Consider the following 19,261-nt stretch of genomic DNA (forward strand, 5'->3'; position numbering starts at 1 on the left):
AGCCCCTTCTCGCGCAGGAGGTGATCGGACCTGTTCGAAAATAGGTACGGGTACTGGGGGGGCAGCATAGATGACACTGCGGCCTCCGTCTCAAGTGCTCCGAAAGGTCCTTCAATAAGCACCTTTGCTACCGGCAGACACACGCTATGAGCTTCCACTGCTTGCTTGATCCATGCGCACTCGCCCGTGAACATATCGGGTTCTACGTAAGAGGGGTGAACTACATCCATTGTAGCTGCGGAATCGCGAAGCACTCGGCACTCTTTCCCGTTCACGAGGAGGTCTCGCATGTAAGGCTCGAGAAGCTTCATGTTCTCGTCAGTGCTGCATATAGACAAAAACACGACTTTTGTTTTTGTTTCTGGGCACTGCGCCGAAAAGTGACCCGGCTTCTGGCACGTATAACACACGCGCGCTTGCCTCGTCTCGAACCGCTTTCTGCGTTCGGCTTCGGTTGCCGCCGTCTCCTTACGTTCGGTCGGACTGCTTTCACTCGCATCCGCACTACGTGTATCCCCCTTTGCTCTCATGGGCGTGAACTTTGGCCTCTCAAACTTGGAGCCAAATTCACCCTTTTGACCGTCCTTAGCTCCACGAGCCCGACGCGTCACAAACTCCTCGGCTAACTCAGCGGCTCTAGCCACCGTACTAACGTCTGGCCTATCCAAGACCCAGTACCGCACGTTCTCAGGTAACCGACTATAAAACTGTTCTAGCCCGAAACACTGCAGAACTTTCTCGTGGTCACCAAACGCTTTCTCTTCTTTGAGCCACTCCTGCATGTTTGACATAAGCCTGTACGCAAACTCTGTATATGACTCACTTCTGCCTTTCTCATTTTCCCGAAACTTCCGACGGAACGCCTCCGCTGACAGCCGGTACTTTTTTAGCAGACTCGATTTCACTTTGTCGAAATCCTCTGCCTCCTCTCTCTCCAAGCGAGCGACTACGTCGGCCGCCTCGCCGGGTAGCAAAGTGAGCAAGCGCTGTGGCCACGTTTCCCGAGAGAACCCCTGCTTCTCGCACGTTCGCTCAAAGTTAACCAGGAACAAACCAATGTCCTCTCCAAGCTTAAACGGCCGCATCAGGTCAGTCATTTTGAACAATACTCGTTCTCCTGCACCGTGTGCCTGACTTCCATTACGAGCGCGTTCCATCTCTATCTCGAGACGCTTCAATTCCAAAGCGTGTTCGCGCTCTTCTTTTTCTTTCTGCTCTATAAGTTCGCGCTCATGTCTTTTTGCCCGCTCCTCAATGGTCTCAAGGCAATCCGACAGCTCGTCATCTTCAGCTTCTAACTCAAGAATAGCCCTTAGCAGTTCTGGTTTTCTGAGTTTGTCTGAGACATCCAGACCCAACTCTTTTGCAAGCTCCAGTAATATCGGTTTGCGCAACGACTTCAAATCCATGGCTGCTCTGAATGCTGCTTTCTCTACTGCCTACTATTGTCTTGCCGCAAACTAACCCGGTAGCAACGACAACCACAATTACCAGCTCTGTTTCTAACACTAACAAAAGCCTGGCAAAACTCAGAAGAAGAAAGTCCCGCACTCACCAAACCTCGCAGCCAAGACTTCAGCGCAGTCGTTCCGCTGCAGGCAACCAGTCATCACACAGGGCTCGTTGCACTGCTCCCGGATGGTCGTTGTGCTGCTCAGCATACAGTCAACCGCATCTCTTCGCTGCTGGCCTCCGTTGTCGCGATCTCACCGCTGGCAACCAGATGTTGGAATCGCACCGCTGGCACGAGTTGTTGGGGTCTCGGTGCTGACGCCCGTTATTGCCAATGGGTCGCAAGCCCCAAGGGTAGCGTTGGCCTGGCGGCCTGGGGCACTGGAAGCATCCGAAGGTCCCGGCAAAGCATGAGAAGACTGGTAACAGAACAACTTGTTTATTCTAACATAGCAAAAGAGCGGCCGGTCAGTTCGACCGAAGTGGAGAGACGGGAGAGCACGTAACTCAACAGTACAAATCGGAGCCTCTCTTGTCGTCCGGGGGCAGCTGCTCTTATACCCTCGGCGTCGCGGTCCAAAAAGGAAGGAGGGAAGGTCACGGGATGAAGGTCACGGGACGGCGCAGCAGGAGCCCACGACGGCGCGAACTGTCGGGCCGAGAGACCCGCTGAACCGAGTGTAGTGACGCATCGCCAACCTTCACCCCCACGACGGCGTGAACAGTTGAGCCGAGAGACGTCCAGGCTCCTCATTCGGGGAACTCCGCTCCCCGCTGCCGCGCTTTGACAAGCGAGGGCACACACACACACACGCACACACGAAGACACGTGGCACTGAAACACGCCTGGACACGCTTGGCGGGTAGGCGTTGAGGCGGCGTCGGACGGGCCAAAATGTCCGCCGCTTTGAACAAAGCCCCGGCGTCCGTTGCATCCGCGCCGGCATTACCGCGCGTTGTAGGCGAAACATAACACTATGAAGCTTCTTCTTCTGTTGACTGCTAAATCGTGGGCTTGTCTTCAAGTTGTCAAAAGATAAGCCATGAGGATAATGACGGCACTGCAACGTCTTATCCCAATTCCGATGATTCAAGAACGTGGAATGGTCTCTGGGTAGTGCATCAAAACACGTGCACAAGAAACGAAGAGAACAGCATGCCCGCCTCTACAAGATGATGGAGCTTATCATCCTGCGCAAAGCAGTTAAAACTGTGCCTTCGATGAGTCGCAGACCTCCGTTCTCATCTGTAGAGAGCCTTACATTAACATGAAAATGAATTAACACCCGCTCAGTGGTTACTTATGTTATCACCAATAAGACAACGAAGCTTTGAAAAAACAATAACAGACATCCTGGTGTGAACAGCGCAAAAGCGTAGAAGGGACACGAGACGAGAAGACGACACCACAAGCGCATCACTACAGCGCTTGCGGTGTCACCTTTTCGTCTCGTGTCCCTTCTACGTTTTGCGCTGTTAACACCAGGATGGAAAACTAACAAGCCCAAGCTGCTGTTCTAGCGAAATAACAGACAACAAAGCAAAGCAATCAGAGGTGCATGAAGGCTCCATATTGGGACCGCTGTTCATTCTGTATACAAATGGCATTCCACAATGCGATTCATACTCACAATGTGTGTTATACACTGGCAAACCTATTTCAGACAGAAATTTACCATCGCTAATTTCTAATTCAAATAGCGCACCAGTTACTATTGTTAACTGGTGTACCACCGATCAATTTATTTTAAATCCAAGTAAAACTAAACTCGTAGCTAGTGTCGTGTTCCGAAATATTGCAGTTCCGAACAGTTCTAAAAAAAAAAAAAAACATTCACGGCCTACGAGATATTGGCGTCGCACAGTACCAGATTGTGACTGTCTTTTCAATGCAACCAACTGCCTCAAATTTGGTGCAGTTGTTGCAGAGAAGGATTTAGCCGTTCCTACGTATATATAGAGATGAGCCACTGAGCTACAACTACCTCTTAATTACGGAAGATAAAGTTCCAAAGACCACTTATTAGCTGTTTTTACGAAGGCTGGCTGTATGCATTTACTTAATTATATTGTGTGACGTGGCAACGGCGCGCGGCAAAATGTTTTCACCCAGAGTATATATATATATATATATATATATATATATACATACACAAGAGTATGAACGGAACCCATAACCTCCGCACAACACATGCGTAGCCCTAACATTGAGTTGCAGCGGCGGCTGCCCCTTAAGCCACGTTCTCAGGCGCGTTAGACCTATTCACGGCAGAGCGTAGACAAGTTCAGTGTATGACGGCGTTACTTACGTCAGGGCAAGTGCGCAAGAGTGCCAGCGTAGTTTCGCGACTAAGATGAAGGCTGCCATCGCACACGCTGCCAGCGTTTCCGATTAGCAGCCTAAGCTGGCTTCGTTCCACTAGCGGTTCGAAGCGGTTCCTGCCGGGCTCGTCCAATTCTAAGTCGTGTGTGCAAAGATCGTGCGATAGGGCTAGGACCTTGACGTTCGGGAACATGCGAACGAGCTTGTAGACCTTGTCCCGGTTGTGTACGATGCATATCTCTTCGGCGTCTCGGAGCAACTTGCTGGCAGCGCTGCCGTAGCGGTCCGAGGACTCAAAGGAGGCGCAACCGCAGAACAGGGCCTTCGAGATCTTCGTCTCGCGTGGCAAGCCGCTCTTCGCTACGGAAACCAGACATCTCTGGTTCGCGATCAGGAGGAGACCATCGTCGTCGGCGAGCGAGAGTCTTTTGGGGATCGCCACGTCCCGCGGCCAGGCAGTGGCCAGCTTGAAGACGATGTGGTCTTCCGCGAGGACCAGGACGTCGGGATCACCGAACTCTCTTACGAGATCCATGGCACGGTATGCGTAGTCAGCAGTGCCTGAAAGTAGCAAAGAGGTAAGCTTTTGAAATTTCACCCAGCATATATCTTCAGACAGCACGCTGCGAAGGGTGACCGTAGTTTACACTCCACTATTGTGCGCGCGATTACGAGCGCCGGCAGAGGGAAGTGTCTAAGCGCAGATTCCGCACTTGCACTTCATTTAGCATTTCACCATCTCCAACACCCGGTCGCGCCCAAGCAACTCAGCACACCGTGTGACCTCCAGAAGAGGAGGAGTGAGGACATCGCGCATCAAGGTACCCAGAGCCTTCACTGCTTTCCCTCGCACCTTCCGTGCAGATCACGTGTCCTATGGTCGGTGACAACCCAAGAATACAATACACAACCTCCACTCAGACAAACGGAGTGCACCTGCCCTTACATTCTGAAAGAATGCAGTAATGTGGAAAGTTGGGTGAGTTGGCTGATTCACCCACACGATATGATGAATGCAGAGCCAGCTGGAGTCCGGCTAGAGCTTAATGATTTTGCTGCGCAAATGTAGGCTCATTGGAAAATAAAAGACAGTTGTTCCAAGCTAAAATATTACCGTAGGCTGAGCACGGATACTAGGATCACGGTTAAATTTGCCGAGACTTCTAAAACCAGTGACACAAAACCAAATATGTACGGAGGAAACAGCAGTTTGAAACGAAAAGGCGCAAATCCACTTGACATCAGGGAAATAAGCGAACGTAATTGGTTGGAACATCTAGGAAAATTGCGCTTCAGTTGAACAACTTATTTTCACGGTTATCATGGACTAAATAGTCACACCTGGTAGAAAACGGTGGTAAGAGCGACATCGCAAACATGCCTGGCAGTATCCGTGTAATTGCTATCGCAATAAAAAGACAAATAAATTCGGTACAAATGATCCGAATGTCATTGCATTCGACGTAGGCGTGCCGCTACGCATGTTAGACTCGTTCGGCCTGTTTGGTACATGAAGGTCTAATCGAGAGCACGGAGAGCCTTGTGCAATCGGTGAAATCAAACAAAGTATAGATAAAACATTATGCAACAACCTTCGACGATGATTGCCAATGCAAGAGAACAGCCGAACGCTTCGAGAAATTTGTACAGTTGAAGGGCTGCGCTTGTCGCACTAAGGATGATATTTAGGCAGCATTTGATGTTTCATGAACGACTTCGTAGAGAACAGAGCCGCTAACCAGAACATGTTAAGCGGTAGGACAGCCCTAGTGCCCCACCGCAGCATCTAAACCCTAGCTCTTCGTTGCTCCGCGCACCGGAAAGCTCGCGTTGGGCGCCGAAATGGGTGCGCATTATGCGCCCTTGTTGGGATTAACTACACCTATCAAAACAGTTTACACCCATTTGCTGTGTATCTTGTCCCCAGATAATAATCATGTCTTGGTTGCGTCTCTCTTCTTCGAAGCTGTACGCTCGCTACCTCCTCGTCAAGAACGCTATGCCACGGTGATAACGCGAATACATTAAGTGACCTCCAAGTGCAGGGCGCGCAGCTTTATATAAAGGATAAGGCAAGCAAGGTAGATAACGATTATTTCTTGCAGACTAGATAACAAAGGGTACAAATTTTGAGTGCACGTCATTTTTTTTCCTTGCAAGAAGGAGTGAATGGGAAAGGCCAACAGTAAATCAATTTGCTTTACTATTGCGACAGAATTGATGGTAAAACTCCAGAAAACTTTCGCTGCCAGAACCACCGTAATGGCCGTATATGTACATTTATGGATACGTATGCTATATATATGCCTGTGCCATATATGCAAGATAGATTGCTCAGACCAGGTCTCATGTTCTTGCCCCAGTTACTCGTCAGAGCATTCAGAATTGCAGCCCGCACAAAAATGTTACCGAACATTCCATTCACATCGCATGCCTTTTATCTGAAAACTTTTCAGGCTCTTGAAAAGTACAAAAGAATATTTCTGCTGGCAATATGAAAGCGATGCAATTTCACTGGCGCCGCTCTTTACGGGCAGCGTAGCGGCGCCGTGTGCGATGCCAATACAGGCCCTACACGACGTGTTAAACAATCTAAGGGTTTGAGAAATTTTCGCCCAACAACGCATGTAGCATGTAAACATGTAGCATGTAAACACCGTCTCAGGACTTGAAGCGCAAATTTATACCTTGCTATCGCTTCACCCTTCGGGCGAAACTGCCAATTTTTTATCTCACATTAAACAGAATTTTTTTTTTATGAGACATTGAAATATAGAATTGAAACTCGAAAGCTGAGGGCACTCGCTGTCAGAACGCTGACGTGATGAAGAGCGGCAGCAGCGGCGAGCGAATTTCCTTTCGTGCTGCCTCTCGCGGTAATGCGTATTAGGCGCGTGAGAACACAGTGCACACGTACCCATCACCTCTTATATCAGGCCGCCTAGACTTCGAACCAACGGCAGTCAACCTTCAAGACAGAGCAGGCTTGCTGCTGCGTTCAGCCACTGCTGCCGGAGCAGAAGAGGAAATGCGCGCTAATTTGCCTCTTCCCCCTGCACTTCCTCGCGCCGGCACACCTCCCCGCTCACCCCATTACGTGCGTGAGAAGACGGAGCGCGCCCTCCCTCCCCGCCTTCCTCACTTACGCGCGCGCGAGTACACGCCGCCGCATCAAGCTAGCATCCTTCTCGGCTTACCCCTGCGCCTAGAGCTTACGGCGCATCGTCGCGAAGTTATCGCAGTTGGATCTTATACGAAACATAACGGCGACGCCGACATTCGTCTGGAGTGCATACAGCCAGCAACAAAAATGCAGGTGTACGTAAATCCTAGCAATTTATACACAAAGGACATGCAAATTATATGTAAAAAGCTCTCACAGGTTTTGGACGTTCAATGAGTGGTTTGTCACCGTCACAAGCACGCCAAGCCTTTGCGTACGTTTCACTATATACCATATCCGACTTGAGCGCTTCCCTACTTTTCGCTATATCCTACGCAAGTTCCTGTACGCCGTGCCGGCTTCCAGGTGCATGTCCCTAGTGTCTGGCCATACGGATTCTTCGAAGCTACCTTGCTGACTACTTTGCGGACCACCGCGAGGAAAGCATTACGGAACTCTTTTAAACAGCTTAGCTGTTCAAAAACGCTGCATGGCACAAAAATAATTAAAGGCACAACTATTTTGACATTCCCGCCGAAATACGGATCACCACAGCTTTTATTATGACGTTGCGCACTTTCGTAGTGTTAGAGCCCATACGCACCCTATCCCCTCCTGTTGCACAAGAAAATCATGAGTAGTTGCGAGATCCAGTAATTGGTCGCTTCTACGTACATTGCGACCTACATTTATTGGTAAACAAGTACGACCGAACACAAATTGCCGCGACCTACGAAGTCACGGAAGAAAGGAAGGAAAAGAAGAGCTGAAAGGCAGATAGGTTAAACAGATCATGTATCCGGTTGGTTACTCAGCTGCACGTTGGGAGAATTTCGTGGTCATCGCCCACCGTTTCTTTTCGTGTGTTGACTGCATCACAAAAGACACTGGCCGCATAGTACAAGGCTCTACGCAATATACTAGGGGCGTGGGAATACGCGAGTTTCGAATGCAGAACGAATATCGTGCTGTTCTACGTCGCCTTCGGATGGAATATTCATCATCGGTAAATGCGAATGTTTTTCTTGAATATTTATTTATTACCAACTCCGCTCAAAGAGGCATGAAAGCAGAGAAAAAGTGCGATAAATGTCACTCCTGCCGCCACAGTAGGTATAAAACATGAGAAGTTACGCAGCGGAACAGGCTATGTACTCGTGAAGCCAGACTCTACCGACTAAACTGCGATCATTTGCACTCTCCGAAGAGTCCTGGTTATGCGAACAAACTACCTATTTGTTCGTGATGCTCACTCCATGTGTGATTTTAATAATAAAGCCCTCAAAACGTGAAATGTAGTGACGGATACTTGCTGAAGTTATTAATATACTGCTATGTGAAATTGTTAAATTGTTTTATTAGCAGTGATAGCGGCTGCTCTCTCTCTGAAAAGAATGTGAAACGCATTGTACATTCGATCGCATCCGTTTCGCTTTGCTTCCGATTCGTTCTCAAAAATCACTACTCACATACCCCTAAGATCTCCTAGAGCCAACTCGGTCAGTTTCAGAACATTTGTATTTACATTTAGTGACGATTAACTAAAATAGAATTAGCTCTTAACCAACCAAAATATTAATGCAAATAGCATAATTTTCCTACTTCAGCCGTTTTGAGAATATCTATCTATCTATCTATCTATCTATCTATCTATCTATCTATCTATCTATCTATCTATCTATCTATCTATCTATCTTACGCCGGCCTGGCGGCCCAAATTGTCTACCTGCGTGTGCAACTAGGTACGTGCTCCTAGTGGTGACGCCATCGTGGTCCTTCCATCGTCATTCCAGCTTCGTGACTGCCCTCGCCATTCCGTCGTCGTACACCTTCTCCCTCAATCCAGTGGCCCAAGTAGTCTAATAGACTGGGCCACTAACTAGTTACGGGCTCGTGGCCATCCAGCACTCGTCGTGCTGTCGTCGTCGTGCCATCGTCGTAATACAGTCGTGATGCATTCGCTGTTACACAGAGATACTGATGCCCTCCTCGTTAAATCGTCCTCATTCCAGCATCTCGACCTGACTCTCGTCAAGCTGTTAAAAATTAAATTAAATTATGGGGTTTTACGTGCCAAAACCACTTTCTGATTATGAGGCACGCCGTAGTGGAGGACTCCGGAAATTTCGACCACCTGGGGTTCTTTAACGTGCACCTAAATCTAAGTACACGGGTGTTTTCGCATTTCGCCCCCATCGAAATGCGGCTGCCGAGGCCGGGATTCGATCCCGCGACCTCGTGCTTTTGTCATTTAGAACTTTCTGCATCCAAAAACCGGGTAATTAGAATGCAAAAAAAACATATTAAAAAATTTCAGGACTGAAATTGTGAAATGCACTTCGTTCACTTCAGTAAAATCTGCGTGTTGCAGGGATATGAGACCACCTTCCTCCCGCTAGAAGGAATCGTTAATTTTTATATGTTCCTTTACCAAAGTAACAAATATTTTTGTGTTTTCATATTCCATAATGGTCAACTTCTTTTGCTCGATTTTTCATTTGGAAGAAGCAGAAACACGTTTAAATAGCTGCGCAAATTTCGAATTGTTTGCAGCAAGTGCAAGTTGAGATATTCGCCAAAATCCAATAAAGTCATCTGTACGGGCTCCATCCCCCCATAAAAACAACAATCTTATTGTCGTCATTCACCTTTGTTTTCCCATCAAAAACATTTTTTCTTCGTCATTTTATCGTCCCTGCGTCGACGTCAGAGTAGTCTTCAAATCTCCATGCTCAACGGCTACCTTTCCAAGGGAGTGCCATAGCAAAGCGCGACTATGTAGGAGTATGTGGCATACAGCCGAACCAACGAAGGTTTCAGAATTACCACTACACGTGTTAAAAAAGCGTGACTTCAGAAATATGCTATGCCTTTACAGTGCTTGACCGCTATTCGCCATTACCGTCGACAGTCAACGTGAAACGAGTTCTGCCGTATTTCTTTTCCCGACGCACCTACAGTGCAGAACTTCTGTATGATATAAGTTGAAAAATGCGATTGAAATCGCTCGATTTTAAAATCAGACTTTCTCGTTTTTTTTGAGCGGTTGACTGTCAGACCCTTGTTGTGGGGGGTAAACAGGACGAGGAGTGATCATTCACAACACAGAGTCCAACAAGCTTCGCAGAACACGAGGCATAAGCTGCCACGGAAGCGAGGACATCGTTAAGCACGAGAAAAGCGCGACAGTAGTGACGTATTGTCCACGTGACATCTAGAGTGGCACACTGCGAGAAGTGACCGCTCGACGGAAGATACGTGAATAAGAGATGATAGCGATCTAAAGAAAGGAAGGACGCTTGATTCTGCAACCCGTGAGGGAGCACGGCGAAGCGTCGTCAGGGGAGAGGGAGTGGGAAGTGAAAGATGATAGAGAAAGAGGGAGGATGTGGCCTAATAGACTCCACTATGCGCGACAGCTGGCCGTCCTCAGTAAAGTTGCCAGCGCTGTAGCGGGCGCTTATAGGGTGTCTATTCCCGTGGAACTTATAACACCAGCAGGCTTCGCAGCGCACGTGAATAAGAGGGAGAAACGAGGCAGCGCGGCTCCCCCTCCCCTCTATGCACTCTTTCGCCTCTACCTTTTTAGAGCGCAGCTCTTTGGCGTCCGTTCCTGGGTTTCGCGTCGTCGTCGGCGTTGTCGTCGGCCTCGTAACCAGCTCCGCCCCCCTTTCATCCCCCCAGCGCTAGCAGCGACCGACTGACACCGCTGGATGCCGCTGACGCCGCTAGAGAGTCAAGATAACGTGACTGCATAGAACACCGTCGCCGCCATGCAGAAAGAGGAGGAAAGGGTCCCCCCCCCCCTTTTCTTGTGTGGCGGATAGGGTGCTCTTCAGTTGCCGACGCGCCGGTTATTTCACGTAGGCCCCGGCACGTCGACGAATACGTGACCACCTTCCCACGGCTAGACCTGGTTCTTAGCGCTGCGGAAGCGAGGGTATCATATTGTTTGTGTCGGCATCGGCGGCGTTGTCCCTGAAACCAACTCCGCAGCTGGGGTTGACTCACTATCGGCGTCAGCGGCATCAGTCAGTCGCTGCTATCTCTTCCCTCCTCCCTTTATCGTGTTGTCCGCTTGCTGCGCGCGCTTCTGCCCCCATCGTTTGCCGCTGGGTGTACACGCCGCCCCCCTCCCCCCTCTTCCTGCGAGTCTCCGGTTGTCAAAGCGCCGGCTCGAACTTAATTCCTTTCTTCGCTCCTCCTCCAATGCAACCCCTGTGCGGTGGCAATCAGAGAGCCAGATCGGTGGCGGCGGATCTGTATATGTGCACCGCCCGAGCCGAAATTGCCGCTGCCGTTCGCCCTGTGCGGTGGCAATCAGAGAGCCAGATCGGTGGCGGCGGATCTGTATATGTGCACCGCCCGAGCCGAAATTGCCGCTGCCGTTCGCCACTGCGAAATTATCTGCCAGTTCTTTCTGAGCCATGAGCGAGACGACCGATGGAAGTCCTCCGTCTGCTGCTGTGCTTTGCTGCTGCTAAACGAGCTGCCAGAGCAGAGGCCCAGCGCCGTCGCCGTAAGAATCCAGAGGTGCGTGCCGCCGAAGCAGAAGCTTACCGTCGCCGCCGTCGAGATGATCCAGGAGTACGCGTCGCCGAAGCAGAGGCTAAGCGCCGCCGCCGAGAAGACCCTGCCGTTCGCGCCGCCGAAGCGGAGGCTCATTGCCGCCGTCGAGAGCAACCAGCAGTAAGCGAGGCTGAAGCAGAAGCTCATCGCCGCCGCCGAGAAGACCCTGCAGTTCGCGCCGCCGAAGCGGAGGCTCATCGCCGCCGTCGAGAGCAACCAGCAGTAAGCGAGGCTGAAGCAGAAGCTCATCACGGACAGGGAGCAGTACATTTCGGTTCTCCGAGCAGGTACACCTCGTCCCACCGTCATGCTACCCCGTACCGTGCAGCAAAAGCGGGTTAAAGTATGGGTGGCGTCCGTTCTAGATTCAAACATGGATCTTCAGATCGTGATAGCGCATACATGTGTTGCTCGATTTCTTTGCCTCAATCTATCGAAAAGGTGAAACAGCTTATTTGCTGCGCTCAAATTTCGCATTAGGAAGTAACGTAATCGTCGGTAATTTTTTTTAACCCTTTCCCCCGCCCGTACAGCGCTTTGGAGTGCCCTCGCACGAGAGCCAGTAACGGTGCTGTACTTGTCTTTTCCTTTTCTCGTTTAAAATCCCTCATCGACTGCATTTAAGATCATCCATAACCATAATTATAAACATACTAATTAAACAATTTTGCAGCTGCATGTTCGTTGTAGACTCGTACGCAACTGCCACTATGGGGCTCTTGCATTGCCCAGGCGGCGCTGCGAGAATGGTGCTAAAAAGCGCCCTCTCTCTTGAACTGGTTAGTACCAAGCTCGGTCGTATGCTTCGGAAAGCACGTTTACAATATGGACCCGCCACTTTCGGTTATGTTGTACCACGGCTTGCAGCGAATATCGGGCGCCGAAGATTTTTTCAGGGGTGGCACGCTGCGTAAAGGGAAGAAATTATGCAACGCCGAATACGTGCACGCCGTTCAATAAGCGGCGAAGATTTAGCGCAGTGTCAATCGCAAGTGGAAGCGAGTCGCGTACGAAGTTGAACTTCAGGTAACGTTTGCACGCTGCTAGATTCAGGCGCACAAACGCGAGGAAATCCTTGCTATACATGAATTCACAGCAGCGATAAGCAGACGTGTACGGAACTGCTCGAGCGCATTATCGCACGCGCCGCGACGGCCGCGGTATTTCGATATGCCGCGAAACGGCGGGCCTCCTGCTATCTTTGCTGACTGCTTGCCGCTAGACAGCACTTATGCCTGCACTGTAGTAGCGGCCATCTGTCCCTTTAGCAACTGATAAATAACTGTTGCAATGCATATCAGCTCGCAGTAACGTACGTGCGAATCGCGCTGCAGCGCGAGCTCGTGCGCTGCTCGCTTGATGTAGCTTTTAATGACAGCGCTCGAACATCGATGTGCTGCAATCAATACTACCTTGCTGCGCTGCCTCATCGTGCTGGCTTGAGCTCAAGGATGAGCACATTTAACTCTCTAGCCTCTACGTGCTGCTCGTTGTGGGGTAGTGAATTGTCACCGAATGAGCCCGACCATTTGTGATCATTTGCGCACACCTGGTCACTTCACCACTTAGCACCGGTCGAATTGTTCATTGTCGCTGTGGCCGGGTCTCGAATCGTGAATCACCAGCCATGCCTGCTGCTATGCCGGTCTGCCGTCGGGACTGTAGGTGCAAAAGACCGAATTTTATAACGCAGATAATCAAGCAAGCTTCAAGACAGGCGAAGCAGTCAGCATGGCGCGAAGTTTCTCTTACTCAGCGCGACGAACTGCAGCTATCCAGCTCGCCCGACGCTCGGCTTCGCGAGGCCTTGAAGGCAAACGATAGACTCTGGTGTTGGGAGTCAGGCCTTCTTGTTCGTGGCAGCCCACGACGCAGCAGTAACGACGGTGACGCTTTTTCGAAGCTGAGCTAGGTCTCTCCGGATCGGCGTCGCCGATTCCTTCTGCTTCCAGCATTACGTCCCACGGCACACGGAGGGTCCGTTTTCGTTAAACTATATATAGGCTGCGGCTAGCTCGCAGCGTGGTCGGCGTGACCTGCGAGAAGTGACGAGCTTTTTCGCACTCGCAACAGGGCAGAAAAAAGTGCAAATCGACGCAGAACTCGGGCTCGAGACGAGCTTCGCCACAGCCAGGGCTCAATACTGATACTACCGAGGCACCGTCTCGCGCGCCGCCACCAGGCGCCGCTACTTACCTCAAAGTCCAGGGCAAGACGCCCATATAGTAAATCTTCTATCTCAGAGTGGGTAAAGGGCCTTTCTAGAGCTTCGGAGTGATATTTAGCGCCGAGCACCGGATTCGAGAAAGGCGGACTCAAATGGCTCCGTGAAATGCATTCCTGTTCAAGTTAACACGTTTTCTTAGTGAATTTTTCTACACTGTCTAAACCTACTAGCTTGAAGATCAATGTATATCGTTACAGGTTATGGGTTCCGTATTTCTCGAAGCTCGTGCTAGGCGCGGCTTTCGCAGCGGGTTATACATCGGATGCTATCTTCCAAACAATTATGAAGAACATACTCCATCAGTGCAATATTAAAACACTTATTAAGTGAAATTTTATTGACGAGCAGTCATACAGGCCGTTGCAGCGGAAATATTCATGTGCGCCGGTGCGATAATCATGGAACTTTTGTGTGAACTGCGTGAGGCCGGGACAAAGAAGGAAAGAAACACGAACGTTGTTCACCCAAAAGGTAATGTGCACCAACAAGCCTAGCCAAGAACCCTTCTTTGGTAAGGGAAAGCTACGATTCCGCCTATAATTACTCGTTTTTAATACTCTTAGGCAGCCGTCGCGGAAATATCGAACAGATATTTCTAGTATGGAGACAAAAAAAAGTATCAACAATACGCCCAAATATATCGACAAGACAAACATTTTGCAGGCGCCCCGCTGATAAAGGCGTTGATAACGTGAAGTATGGGCTTCCAAGGCTACAAAAATTATATGAAAAGAACACCTGTGCCACACAGGCCCCAAAGGTAGCCGCGAAGACGATAGCACCAGCAAGTCTCATGCCACAGAAGCAAAAGAAGCAAAACATTTCTGAGCGCAACGAGGACTCCCCTTCCTGTTCCCGAAAACACATACTTCTCGTGCACTGAACTAAATGCATTTCAAGCAAGTCGCCAGCGCAATCGACACACGCTGGGCAAACGACAAGAACACGGCACCATAGTTTCGCATTGGGCGCCGTGTATTGCCGGCAACTAATATAGCGACAAACACCGTTCAAATTTTTGTGTTGTTATTGAAATTAAAGAGGAGCAGCTACTTACCCATACTGTACAGAGAACTGTCCAGCCTGCCTTACAGCACCGTCAACGATCGGTTTCGCAATTGGGATTAATCGCAAACACAAAATGTCAAACGAACCGAAGCGCCTGAAGCTGTCAGCACCACGCGACGCCGAATGTGAAGGCACACGCTACGGCGGCATCGAGGCGACGAGACGACGACAGTTTCAGAATCTTTGAAATTCCAGCCTGGTGGGTGCTGCCACCAGCCGGCGAACAACACAACCAAATAAAAAGCGCTGCTCTCAAACATGGCCTTCGAGATCGGAACTGTGTTGCATGGTCTCGCGATCGCAAACTCGGTGCAAACCGCCACGAGAGGTTCACTTGAGGGATCGCCAGCCGTTCGTGCGCAGGCGCGAGTAAGCGAGCGCGAGAGAGAAAATCTGGGGGCTTTAACTCCTTGAATAGATGACTCTGCCTATGCACTACGGAGGAGGTTTCTTGCAGGCGTTTGTCCCTATAGGCGTGCCAAGTACCTGTAAACATTGAGCGTGGTGGCATCGGAGAGTGGGGTCGAGTTTGTTTACGCTCGGACGCTCGCTCCCACCCGGTAAAATATAGTGAATCAGCGTGCACTGACGCCCGATTTGGCGACCGCTGTATCGGACAGACTGTCTCACACCTGCCGCACTCGTGCTAAGTCAGTCGTGGCGGATCATAGCTTTCTCGCGCCTCACGGCGATGTACCTTGTAAATAACATCGCCAATCTCTCTGTGGGAGCAGTACCGACCGTAGTAGAGCGCGGGCCGCATATGTTCAAGATCTAGAAGGCAGAGTGCCTTAGCAACCGAGGTTGAACGCAGGTGGTTGAAAGACTGCCGTTGATGATGACTGACTGATGATGACTGATGATGACTGACTTCACCAGCGCCGGAGGCGCGAGAAAGTCTGTCCAACGTACCTACAGAGGCAAAGTTCTGACTGCAGTGTTGCAGTAGTCGCGAGGCGTGGTGGCGCTGAACTTAACGTGACAAGCTGGCGGCTGGACGCAATTATATTCAATCATGTTTTTTACTAATTGTAACAACATGCCATTATTTTGCATTATTGGCGGCGCCTCCAGGACACAGAAGCGGCAACGGGGACACCAAAGCTTGAATCCGGACTCCTTCGTGGGTTGGGGCTCGCCGAGGCCTGCGCGTGCCAGGAGTGTATAACATCGGCTGTGCCAATTTTTTATGCGAAGACCCCCTGGCACGCTTCGGCCTCAGCGGCCCCAACCCACAGGCCGCCCTGCTTCCAGCTTTGATCCCCCCGCTCCCCCTTGGGTGCCCTGGAGATCCTGCACCGCCTGCTTTATTATAACCTCAGGTGCTCTCCTGAGGCCTCCATTTTCCGGTTACATGTGCCCTCCTAGAGGAGCAGTGCTGGTAAAAAATATAATCTATCGTCGCGACGAAAGAAGCGACCCGCCACTAGTTAGATGCCGTAAGGTTGTTCAAAAGGTTCTCTGGAAGCTGAACGGAACGTTAAAAAATTTATTTGGAAGACACTGCGCAAACGCATATCGCCCCCTATTTGTAAAACGTTGCACATTGGTCAGAAGATAGTCCCGCAACATTATTGTGTGCAAGTCACCTAAAATATATATATATACATATATATATATATATTCATGGTTGGTGCTTCGCAGCCTACAGCTTGCTCTAGAAAAAAATATTGGATCATTTCAATACTTCTTCCTACTTATAAACTCTTTCACACTCGCAACCAGGCATCGATATTATTTTCCAAGGGGCACTTACGTTTCAAGTGCTCAGACATTCTCACAAGATTATCTTGTGAGAATGTCGTAAATGTTGTAAAGCTTCTTGGGCGAGTCGTTTGATATGTTTTCAAGCCATTGTAGCGCAATAAAACACGGAGAATAAAGAGGAGAGGGCACCACGGGCGCTATGGTGTCCGTCGTGTCCTTTGTCTTTGTTCGAGTTTCGTTGCGCTTCAATGGCTTCAAAACCATAATGTTGTTGGTAACCAGGAAGGTAGCTTGAAACTTCAGCGCTTATTTCTTTTTTTGTTGGTATTCCGAAATTGCAATGCTGCTGTTTTTCTTAGATATGTAACATTATTTCTCCTGTGGCTCTCTCATGTCTAGGAGCGTTCGTAGGAATTGAAAATACGACACCAGTATACCGCCTGCATGTCGTCTGTATTTTCAAAATGAACACCCGTCTTCTAAAAACATCCTGTTGCAGTGCAATTCTGCATCTTCAATTAGATCACGTGAGGCAAACATTACGTGCATGACAAATGTTGATGTTTGATCACCTAGTTACTTAATTGTTCTCATAAACTCCTTTATTACGTTGGAGCAGATGTTAGTATTCAGGAATTTAAGCTAGGCTGTAATAACGTTGCTTATTAGGTGAAATCCTGCGATTAGCCAACATTTCGAGACATCCTTCCGCAAAATATGCTACATATTAAAATGGGAATTCCGCTTTTAATTTGGTAAAGCCTGCCTTGTCCATGGTGGGACAGGACTTGTGTAACACGACCATACTTTTCACTACTATCTTGTGATTGACATCTGAAAAGTAGTACAAATTTCTTGGCACTCTTTGGGCATACCTGGCCCAAAACAACACAAGTTTATTCATTCAACACAATAAACAACACAAGTTTATTCATTCCTTGAGAACAAGTTTCTGGTTTGTTGCTTCGTTACCGCGCAACTTCAATTCACCCGGTATAGCATGTGGCTTCACCCAAACTTACATGTAACAAATAGCATGAAATTATTCGCTTGTTCAAAATCACAGCTTTGCTTTATTTCGGCAATTTATCGATTACTTTCTCACTCAATGAAGTTGACTGTAATTTAATAAATTTTTCACTAATCAGTGAGACGTAATTAGTTGCACTGCTAACAAGAAAAGCCGTAACATATGGCACAGCTGCGAGCAATTCAGTTTGTCGGGAAGTAGAGTAGAATGCTCGCGATTGTGTCACGATGGTGCCTCGTGGACGTGCACGTTCAGGCAGCTGAATCCCGGCATACAGTGATTGTTTCTTCCTCTTATACTCCCGCCACATTTTGGCCAACGAACGGAAGTCGTGACTCTGTGGCTCCATAGCGATGGTAACTTCGGGCATTGATGCCAGAAAATCACCTACGGGCTATGTTTCTAGCTTTTCACTGTCCCTAGCGGGAAAGCCCTCTACGAGCACTAGCGATAATAACGCGCTGATCATCCTAAAAGTCTTGGACAGCAGCTTCGCAGCGCAGGGCCACCTCAACCTTGTGCGGAAGATGTATGTACAACGCTTTTTTCCCGCAGCGTTCACATATAAAAAGTTTTCAATGTCGCCGCTGATGTGTTTAGAAGAAAAAGAGAGAAAATGAGTGAAGGTATTTCTGAAAGTAATTTTTAGTGAAACCATAGAACATGTGAAGCTGCAAAAGACGCACTGAGAGCCAGGAGAGCTGGTTATGTTTGCTGCATTTTTGCAATGTTAGTAAACGTTGCAGGGCAGTAATTGGTCAATGTAATCATTTAAATTTCTGAGTGAAGTACGCATAATGATAATCGGAACTTTTTTCAGTAACGATTGCCCGTCTAGCTAAAACCAATAGACAAAATTTCCTGGGAACAGTTGCAGTATTCTCCCTGAACGTTACAATTTATATTGCGCCTAATTATAGCACCGTCTCGCAACCTACCTATAAATTAATCATTGGCATATACATTGGTCGCAAGTAAAAGAATCTCCAGGTAACATAAACTTGAACCGCTCGGTAGGTTCGTTTTAAATTCTAGAGGACCAGCGCTCAGGCGAAGCATACCAAAAAGTACTCAGCGCAATCAACAAGTCGCTCTTTTCTCTGTGCTTCGTCAGAACACTGGTTGTCAATAAATTAAGCAAAACATATTAGCTACGGACACCAGGGACGAACTTACGCTACAGTGCGAGCGAAGATATTACCGACAGCAGTAACACGTAACTAATTTATGTTAAACAAGAAAAATGTGTTTGTTGGTTCACATCGCTCGGCATCACTACCACTGTGAGCAAGACACCCACACACTCGTTAAAACACTAGGATGACGACTTACCGAAACTGCGCACTGCTTCCTCGGCGACACAACAAAAAAGCACGGCAACTCGAGCAACGGATTTCACCTGTCGGAATGGGAAGTTCGGCAGGAACGGCGCAGCATAGCATTGGTACCCACGTCTACCATTTCATTTACACGCTAACGACCTGCCACATCCAAACGGGAAACACGGCCTTCTTGTCACTTTCTGTGGTACGCAGGTTACGGGACCGACTGCGCACTGCTGCAACTCAATGCGCCTGATAACACCAGCTACGCCGATATCAAGTGACGTCATAATTGGCAAACGCAGTAGCTCCGGTGAGGAAACTGTCACTCCTGCCACTGACGGTAACGCTACGTGACTGGTTCACACGCGGGCTTCGGAACGAGTATTTCAAGCAGCGT

The 19,261-nt window shown here is 49.1% G+C and overlaps 1 protein-coding gene across 1 annotated transcript in view; it reads right to left on the reverse strand.

Annotated features, from left to right (window-relative positions):
- The window catches only part of LOC126544767 (uncharacterized), a 30,987-nt gene extending 11,996 nt beyond the window's left edge, over positions 1 to 18,991 (reverse strand). Inside the window, exons 1-2 of the mRNA XM_055077834.2 lie at positions 18,872 to 18,991; positions 3,762 to 4,336 (exon numbers count right to left, since the gene is read on the reverse strand). Coding sequence (XP_054933809.1) covers positions 3,762 to 4,310 — 549 coding nt within the window. The 5' untranslated portion in view covers positions 4,311 to 4,336; positions 18,872 to 18,991. The remainder of the gene's footprint in view (positions 1 to 3,761; positions 4,337 to 18,871) is intronic.
- Positions 18,992 to 19,261: the final 270 nt, after the last annotated feature.

Source organism: Dermacentor andersoni, chromosome 10 (genome assembly GCF_023375885.2).
Source record: "Dermacentor andersoni chromosome 10, qqDerAnde1_hic_scaffold, whole genome shotgun sequence".
In the NCBI taxonomy this organism is placed as follows: domain Eukaryota; kingdom Metazoa; phylum Arthropoda; class Arachnida; order Ixodida; family Ixodidae; genus Dermacentor; species Dermacentor andersoni.